Below are 10367 nucleotides of genomic sequence, written 5' to 3' on the forward strand. Positions count from 1 at the left end.
AAAGTTGTCCTCAACTTGAAGGTTGGTTTGAGCACAACAGGCTTGGCACACTCTGAACCACGACACAGTTTGACATTTTTCTTGTCTGTGATGGCCACTTTTTAAACTTTTACCAAGAACAATTAAAAGAAAACATTTGACACAGGTTATTTTATTGTTTCTCAAAATATTCACGTTTAAAATTTATACACTCTCATATGGATTTTTAACTAATTCTGGAAACGTTTTCCACTCTGATGTTACCTCAAAAATATGATTTTGGAAGGGTTTGATAACTCTTCTCACAATGATGGAAATTGCTGTCTGTGCATTCCTTATTTAACAAGAGGGAACAAAAAGACGTTGTTAGGTGATAACTCATGTGAGTGTGTGCAGTGAATATTAATTACATGTCTTTCTCTGTCAAATAATGAACTGTTTGATATTCTCTGTGACAGCTGGCATTGACACGATGAAGAAAGATGCGATTATTTTTTGTTGTGTTTTCCAATTTCGTTAATAACTTGGGGCAAACAAGTAGTTGTACACCATTCAGCATTAACTGTTTTTATATCCTACAAAACAATGATTTTGACATGTCCATTATAACCAAAGAAACAAGGGACTATTTTCTTCAGTAATGAACCACTTTTGTTGTTTTCGGTCAGTGTTAGAATACCCAGACCGTTGTTCCATAAAACTTCAGGAGAGTTGCAAGATGTCTGCACCTTGCTGCCATTATATTTCACTGCAGTTTTCTGTCCATCTTCAAGTGAATACTGGTGAAAATGCACTGAGTTCCTGTATTTAAGATGCCACCGCCACATGTGGTGTGTCCAGTTGGTGTCGCACATGTGCTTGTGCTGCAAGTGCGTGCTGTGCTGCACACCCTCCATGGTGAAAGCTCATCTCAGCAATGTCAAATCAATTGTCTTCATTTGGTAAAATTGCAGAACGATGCCAGCTATGCAGAGCATGAAGCTTTTCTGTGACAGGACACATTGCAGAATTTAACTGCAAGTGACTGTCTTGATTAATAAGACATACAAACAGTGGTATTTCCCACTGATTCATTAATGATGGAGCTCCAAAAGTTTGATATGTGGACCACAATTTTTGTTTCATTGTATTTCATCAAATGACCAGCGGAGATACAGTGTTTGGTGATAGCTGACTTATTGGCTTGGAGGAGGTGAATAAGCCGCTAATGCTTTACAATGGGCATCTGCCTTGTGCAGCTCTAAGTTATCCTTCACTTCACAGGTACCAATAGTGCCAAGATTTTGGAAGGAGGATGAAAGATTACTTCAGCTTTGTCTTTTTAATATTCTGCCTTTTTTTTTACTGAAACATTTCCAATATGTGGTAGGTAAGCAGTTGCTTTGGAGGCCCCAGTCTCTTCTTTGTTCTGTTGTTTATATGTCTGTAGTGCTCACTGTACCTGCTGATATGTGACTATCTACTGTTCAGGAACACAGTTTGCTGGTGTTCCAGTTATAGGTTATCGGTATCCAAGATGGTCTTTAGAATGCCCATCATTTGTGCCAGATGGTGGCAATTAGTAGCTTGTAAATACAGGCCTGTATGAGTGGGCTTTTGAAACACTGAATGCCCAAGTGTGCAGTTGCCCATACGTCATGTGAAGATGTATAAAAATGATAAGCAACCATCTTTCTCCATCTCCAAAGCAAATTTTATGTTTCCATGCATGGAGTTCAGACATTGAAGGAACTCTTAGAGACTGTCCAAACCATGAGACCAAACTATAAAAGTGTCATCAGTGTGTTGCCAAAATACTGTTGGTTCTAAAATAGCTGAGGTGACGGCTTGCTCCTCAAAATCTTCCATAAAAAGATTGGCCACCAGGGAATATGAAGGACACCCCATGGCGATTTCATTAGACTGTTCAGAAAAACTCATTGTTAAATAAAAAGTATGTCAGGGAGGAGTATGCTCGAACAACATTTAATTCAGCCCCAAATCTATTGCTGATGAGATGTAGCGAGTCCACCAGAGGCACGTATGTAAAAAGTGAAATAACATCAAAACTGACCAAGTCATTTCTTTCCAGCTTAAGTAGGTGAAGTCATCTGATAAAATAGCTGGAATTTCTTATATGATGTGGGCATTTGTCTACGATGGGTTTGAATAAAGACACCAAATACTTCCAAGTCATATTGTTCACTGTAGGATGTAACTGCACCTCTTCTTTGTGGACATTGGGCAGTCTATAAAGCCTAGATTGAACTGAACTGATTGGCCTCAGTCTCTTAATGACCACCTTTGGCAGAGAACTTTTCTATAGAAGTTCTGCTGTTTTTCGCATCAGTCAGTCAGTAGAATCGTTATTGATCTTGGGATACATGGAGTCACACAATAAAAACATTGCTCTTATCAATATATTCTCCTGTGGCATGACCACAGTAGCATTACCTTTATCAGACCTGCAGATTACCATATCCACTTCTGCTCATGAGTTAAGGAGGGCTGCTCTTGCTGCAGGTGAGATATTGCTGTTCAGTGGTGCGGCTCTTGTCAACACATGGTATGACTCCTGAAGAATTTCCTCAGCTGCATCTGTTGCAAGATGCCATACAGCCTCTTTGATAGCACTGACAAAGTCCTCTAGTGGTGGTGAAGCAGGTGTAGGAGCAAAATTAAGACCTCTTGCCAACATGGATACAGTTGCGTCATCTCTAGATTTCTCCATCATGTTGATAATGGATTGTTGAGTAGGAACTTGCTGTGACATCTGTGTCGACAGTCTGAGAATCTTTGCAGTCTGCCTCCTCATAGCATTGTTGTGAATCCAGTTTGCTTTGGTTCATGTCACACCATCTACCCACTCCCAAGACAATGAAGATGGTCTTGCTGCATTTAAAATTGAGATGGCAGTTTCCAGTTAAATTTTGCGTGGAATCCCATGACAGAAAAACTTCATGCTGTGCCTAGCCAGTGTCGTTCTGTGATTCTCTGTACAAAGACAATTGATTTGATATTGGTGAGGTAAGCTTTCACCAAAGAGGGCGAGCTGCGCAGCACATTGTACAGACTTGGAGCAGAAGCACATGCACTCAAGCAACACATGACCTATACCAACTTGATACAGCCAGCATGTGCCAGTGGGGGGTCTTAAATATGTGAGCTCGGTGCATTTTCACCGAGCAGGGTGATGCAGTTGTTAGCACACTGGACTTACATTTGGGAGGATGTCAGTTCAAACCTGCATCCAGATATCCAGATTCAGGTTTTCCTGAGTCGCTTCAGGCATACACCAGAATGGTTCTTTTCAAAGGGCACAGCAGATTTCCTTCCCCATCCTTGCCTCAATCCAAGCTGGTACTCTGTCTCTGAAGACCTCGATGTCAACAGGACGTTAATGTCTCTGAAGACCTCGATGTCAACAGGACGTTAAACTCAATCTTCCTTCCTTCAGTTAATTTTCATCAGTATTCACCTGAAGATGACCAAAAGACTCTGTGCTGAAATATCGTGACAGCAAGTTGCAGACATCAGGCAGTTCTCCCGTATGCTGAAAAAGTTTAAATTTCAGCCAGACTTCAGTTGCCAGGGACTACAGTCGTGTGTGTGTGTGTGTGTGTGTGTGTATGTGTGTGTGTGTGTGTGTCATTATTTCTGATGAAGGCCTTGCTGGCCAAAAGCTTATTCATAACAGTCTTAACAGACTTTTTGTTGTGCCTATCTGCAACGCAGCGTCTGCACTATATGGTTGAACCAAGCAATTTGAGGCATTGACATTGAGTTAGATATTTATAAAAATCATAAAAAAATCATCTGATCAAAAACTAAATTTGAAATTTTTATTTTTTTACAATGCTATTTCTTTATATGCTCACAGTAAACAGACTACTTGGCCAAATGATAGATTTAAAAAATAAATGGTTAATGTTGCACCTCAGTATGATCACTTGTAAAAATTTAAAGGCAGCATTTGGACACTTCTTTCAAGTGTGAATGAATTGAAGGGACAGTACAGATCTTAGAAGTTTAACAATAAAATGCTTTTAAATGACTTAAGTTAAAGAAAACGTCAGCATATTTAAAACAACAATTTTACAATCAAACTCAAGGTATTTAGTTGCCTGCAATTCCCATTGTGTTGTATAAAAATGGGCCAAGTGCGAGTAGGACTCGCACACTGAGTGTTCCATACAAACTTAATATGTTTATGTATAGTTCATCTATCCTGGGACTCAAGAATATCAATGATCTTTGTCTGTTATCAGTATCGATACTGGCACGATATTGGTCCTGGGAATTCCAAGAGCACATCAAAACCTCTACAGCAGTTCCTTAGGCTAACCTGGACATACAGACAGAAGCGAGTAGAGTAATTGGGTTCATATTTGTAGAAAAAGAGGACTTAAATAAAACATTTTTATTTACTTACCGAAACAGGACTACAACTTTCATTTTATGTTTACATGCAGTAATGTTCGTCTATTATGCTTTTGACGGATGATTGAATGTAGTGTGTGTTCACATGGCAAAAGATGTAATTTAAAAAGCTTCAGATTTTTTATTTTACTTGTACTGTGAAATCTTGTTTCTTGCTGAATTTCATGATTCTATGTAAACAGGAAGTACCTTATAGGTGTTTCAAGAGTGAGTTTGTATTAAAATATGTGACGTAAATGACCAAACTTTTCCCATTGACTTAGAAGCTTAAGTTTTTTACACTGTCAAGGAATGATAGACTTCATTATGTGACATAAATATGAACTTGATACACCAACATGTTCGAGAGAAAAAGGGATCATAAAAGACGTACAGAGAGACACACGATGAAAAAGAAAACAAATTGTGTGATGTAATTAAAAATTAACGATTTTCGGACTTTTTCCTTTACTTGTGCTGTGAAGCCTTGCTTGCTGCGAAATTTCATAATTCTCAGTCAATTGGAAACACGCTATAGGTTATGATCAGTGAGTTTTCAAGTATCAAAATATTTGACGTAAATGGCCTTATTTTCAATTGAAGTGACTTAAAAGCTTAAAATTTTTACATTCTCAAAGGACTCGTAGACCTTAATATGTGACGGATTTGAACTTGATATGTGGGACTGTTCCTGAGAAAAAGGGTTCTTGGTGGTGAGCAGACAGATAGATGGACAACTGAGTGATCCTGTAAGGGTTCTGTTTTTACAGACTGAGGCACGGAATCCTTAAAAAGAGAGATAGAGAGGGATAGATGTTTGCTATGTTGTTATCTGTCATTCAGATACACATTAATACAATCTCAATGTGTTTGAAACCTATATCTACCCAATTGTCACGTAACACTATTCTTCTCACCACCAATACATTTTTGCCAGTATCCTTTATGTATATGACCTGTCCGCTGGAGTTCTAATACAGTTATGATTCCACATGTTTAATGGTGTCTTCTCTTAAGCAACAGGTACATTTGGGATGTATTGTGTTATAAAAGATTATAGTTCCTCGCCACCTCTTTGTCCATAGTTACTTCTTTGCTCTTGCTTTTATATGGCTGTTGAGATTCTTCTTGAAATGGGTGCTATACCTGTCCTTCACTCAGCAAATAATTCATTATTTCCTCAGCAATATTTTACAATTTAAAACTCCCTTAAAGGATAAATATCTTTGAAATCCGGTTTCATTCAAATCGGAATTATAAAAATGATAATTTTATTCTAGTTCAAAGTATCTGACAAACACTTGGAGCTGACAACATTGAATTTCTAGGACTTTAAAATGAGCATCACTTAATTATAATTGCGGCTTGGGTATAAGTGCACAAAGAAAATAACAAAGACAGACAGAAAATGATCCAAAATGTTGTATCAAAATACCCTTATATGCTTGCTGTAGATAAATTGCTTCAGCAATCAGGCTACTTCTGGATGATTAGAAAATGAAGGGAAAATTTGCTATGACACTAACATTCAGGACTAGAAAATAATTGTAAAGATAGTGTTACTTTGTAAAAGAGTAATCTTTCTGCATGATGAGACTTTTAATATCCCTCGCGCGCGTGTGTGTGTGTGTGTGTGTGTGTGTGTGTGTGTGTGTGTGTGTGTGTGTGTGTGTGTGCGCGTGGGCGCGCGCGCGCACGCGCGCGCGGTGTTTTTAGCGTAAGTTAGTTTAAGTAGTGTGTAAGTCTAGGGACCAATGACCTCAGCAGTTTGGTCACTTAGGAATTCATACACATTTGACTTTTAATTTGAAAAGTTGATAAATGTTGTTGCTTGGCATAGAAGATAGCCACTACCAGTCTATGCAAAATATAATTTATATGCCATGTGCTGTATTTTAATTCTTACTGAGAGCAGAATTTAAACTGAATCCATTTTGCACACTGGTAGCTGCAGAAAGCTGTTAATTTTGTAACCATTTAGAAAGCAGTCATGTTGCAGCTTTTATGTGCAATAGGTCTAATACTTAGGGTTTTTTCACAGACGTGACATATTGTTTTGAAGCATTTATCTTGAACTGTAATTGTTATGAATGGGAATTTATTAAAAAGATGTAGAAATTATCATTAATGTAAGTGTTGGTATCATTTTCTTTCGACTGTTCACATCAACTGCCATTGACATACATTCCTCAATCACATATGCTTTCCTCTTTATTTTCCCAGGTGCGTGAAAAGAAACGAATAAAAGAGGCTGGTGGTTTTGTCACTTTTAATGGAGTGTGGCGTGTGGCTGGTATATTAGCTACATCCCGAGCTCTTGGTGATTACCCTTTGAAAGATAAAAAGCTGGTAATTGCTGATCCAGACATTCTGACATTTGATTTATCAGACCATAAACCACAATTTTTAATATTAGCTTCAGACGGATTATGGGACACTTTCACAAATGAGGAGGCAGTTGCCTTCATTAAGGAGAGACTAAATGAACCCCATTATGGTGCAAAGAGCATTACTTTGCAATCATATTACAGAGGTTCCTTGGATAATATAACAGTTGTTGTAATCAATTTTAAGGAACAAAAATGGAGCTATGCAAGTGCCAAGAAAACAGATTAAAATTATTTGTGTGTGCTTTCATTTGCACAATTGAGATAAAGTACGGTAATTATATTTGTCATTGTTTCACAAAAATCTATTCATAACACAGTTTTAGAAAAGAGTTTATGATTGTTGGTGTTGTATGGAATCTGTTTGAATCTCTTTCAGGCAAGGGGACTGAACAAAGTTTCACTAGAAAAATTATTTTTGTGACTTGCTGTATTTGAGATATGTGGTTATTGATTGAAATTGCCTTTTGTACTATGTAACTGTTATTAAGTCTGTTTTTGATGGTGACTTGTATTTTGTGATCGATTTTCTTGAATGTTAATTCACTTGTGATCTAGTCAGATATGTGTTGTTACACAAAAATTATGTACACATGAGTGGTATATATTTATATGTACAATAAAATGTGCCAAAAGCTCTGTAATCCCTTTATTTTATTGCTTCATGTACCATTTGCATGTTGCCTTAGAAGTTGGAGAGATGTGTTAAATGTGTCAAGAGAATAGCAGATTTGCAGAATTATATTTGTGTTACTATGGAATCATCTTGATTAACAGTGCACTTATTTCATAATAAAATTTGCTACAATGAAGGAATATCCCTGCTTTATGTACTGAGTTCATGAAAGTGTGAAGTATCCTATGGGTAAAGTGTCATCGACCACAGCAAAGGATTTATATACACCCAATCCCATAAAGTCCTAATTATCTGCACATACCAGTGTGATAGTCACACTTAATTGTATATTTTGACTGTAGGGAAGCCTCTTATCGTAAACCCACATTTCTTATGAAACATATGAATGCTGATATCAATAATGGAAAATCCAGGATGGAATGTAACAATACCAGAGAAGGAAAGTTGCTACTCACCATATAGCGGAGATGCTGTCACGATAGGCACAGCAAAAAGATTCACACAATTAAAGCTTTCGGCGATTAAGGCCTTTGTCAGCAGTACACACACACACACACACACACACACACACACACACACACACACACACACACAACTTGCACAAGTCACAGTCTCAGAGAGCTCACACACACACACACACAACTTGCACAAGTCACAGTCTCAGAGAGCTGAAACCACACTGCGAACAGCAGCACCAGTGCATGATGGGAGTGGCGACTGGGTGGGGGTAAGGAGGAGGCTGGGACGGGGAGGGGGAGGGATAGTATGGTGAGAGTGTTGCAGTTTACACGGAGGGCAGGAGAAAAGGTGTGGAGGGGGGAGGGGGTAAATAGCGGAAAGGAGAGAAATTAAAAAGACTGGGTGTGGCGGTGAAATGATGGCTGTGTAGTGCTGGAATTGGAGCAGGGAGGGGGCTGGATGGGTGAGGACAGTGACTAATGAAGATTGAGGCCAGGAGGGTTACGGGAACGTAGGATGTATTGCAGGGAAAGTTCCCACCTGCGCAATTCAGAAAAGCTGGTGTTGGTGGGAAGGATCCATATGGCACAGGCTGTGAAGCAGTCATTGAGATGAGGGATATCATGTTTGGCAGCATGTTCAGCAGCAGGGTGGTCCACTTGTTTTTTGGCCACAGTTTGTCGGTGGCCATTCATGCAGACAGACAGATTGTTGGTTGTCATGCCTACATAGAATGCAGCACAGAGGTTACAGCTTAGCTTGTAAATCACATGACTGGTTTCACAGTTAGCCCTGTCTTTGAAGGGATAGGTGATGTTAGTGACCGGACTGGAGTAGGTGGTGGTAGGAGGATGTATGGGACAGGTCTTGCGTCTAGATTTATTACAGAGGTAGGAGCCATGAGGTAAGGGATTGGGAGCAGGGGTTGTGTAAGGATAGATGAGTGTATTGTTTAGGTTTGGTGGATGTCGGAATACCACGGTAGGAGGGGTGGGAAGGATATTTGGCAGGACGTTTCTCATTTCAGAGCACGACAAGAAGTCTAGAACTTCAATTTCAAATGACTTTCATCAGTAGCATTAGATTTCCCTTCAATCTTATAAACACTTACCTTACTATGTTTTCTCAATGTGTGCAAAGTCCAAATTACAAGGTAATATGCCGAGAGCATATTCTAGGAGGTGAGCATTTTAGAATAATAATCGCTGAGACTTTTTCTGCCACTTCTTGACATATTGCTGAAGGTACCCGTTTTCATGTCTTTGGCTGATGGCTGTTTTATTAGTAATCTGGCATTTCGAGTGCTAGCATTCTTAAAGAGTTATCTTCCAATACTCTTGTTGAATAGATGTCAAGTAGTGGATTGAGGTTATACATACTTACAGTGGCGTTGTCAAAGGGCTGAACTGGAGGCATTATTAGCTTGCCTTCGCATTTACAACCTGCTGTTGATATCTGAAAGACAGGAATCCAACATCTGCTTAGCCTTGGGTTTTCTTCTTTCTCGTAAAAGGTGTTACCTTGCTTATATAACTCAATGGCTTCTCAGAATAAGTGGGTAATGTAACACCTTTCCACAAATTGAAGTTTGGTGAATATTGTACAACGTTGCAGACCACTCAACACACACTCAGCCATTGCTGGTTTCTTCATCTGTCCCTGCTATCTACATCTACATGATACTCTGCAATTCACATTTAAGTGCTTGGCAGAGGGTTCATTGAACCACATTCATACTATCATCCTCCCATTCCACTCCCGAACAGTGCGCGGGAAAAACGAACACCTAAACCTTTCTATTTGAACTCTAATTTCTCTTATTTTATTTTGATGATCATTGCTGCCTACGTAGGTTGGGCTCAACAAAATATTTTCGCATTCGGAAGAGAAAGTTGGTGACTGAAATTTTGTAAATAGATCTTGCCGCGACGAAAAAGTCTTTGATTTAATGACTTCCATCCCAACTTGCGTATCTGCTACACTCTCATCCCCATTACGTGATAATACAAAACAAGCTGCCCTTTTTTGCACCCTTTCGATGTCCTCCGTCAATCCCACATGGTAAGGATACCACACCGCGCAGCAGTATTCTAACAGAGGACGAACGAGTGTAGTGTAAGCTGTCTCTTTAGTGGACTTGTTGCATCTTCTAAGTGTCCTGCCAATGAAATGAAACCTTTGGCTCGCCTTCCCCACAATATTATCTATGTGGTCTTTCCAACTGAAGTTGTTCGTAATTTTTACACCCAGGTACTTAGTTGAATTGACAGCCTTGAGAATTGTACTATTTATCGAGTAATCGAATTCCAACGGATTTCTTTTGGAAATCATGTAGATCACCTCACACTTTTTGTTATTTAGCGTCAACTGCCACCTGCCACACCATACAGCAATCTTTTCTAAATCGCTTTGCAACTGATACTGGTCTTTGGATGACCTTACTAGACGGTAAATTACAGCATCATCTGCGAACAACCTAAGAGAACTGCTCAGATTGTCACCCAGGT

General features: G+C 39.1%; 1 protein-coding gene across 1 annotated transcript in view; it reads left to right on the forward strand.

The window, feature by feature from the left end:
* LOC126259159 (protein phosphatase 1L) overlaps nt 1-7408 on the forward strand; it is a 69857-nt gene extending 62449 nt beyond the window's left edge. Inside the window, exon 4 of the mRNA XM_049955708.1 lies at nt 6601-7408. Coding sequence (XP_049811665.1) covers nt 6601-6993 — 393 coding nt within the window. The 3' untranslated portion in view covers nt 6994-7408. The remainder of the gene's footprint in view (nt 1-6600) is intronic.
* Nucleotides 7409-10367: the final 2959 nt, after the last annotated feature.

The sequence above is a fragment of the Schistocerca nitens genome, chromosome 1 (genome assembly GCF_023898315.1).
Source record: "Schistocerca nitens isolate TAMUIC-IGC-003100 chromosome 1, iqSchNite1.1, whole genome shotgun sequence".
NCBI classification, from domain to species: domain Eukaryota; kingdom Metazoa; phylum Arthropoda; class Insecta; order Orthoptera; family Acrididae; genus Schistocerca; species Schistocerca nitens.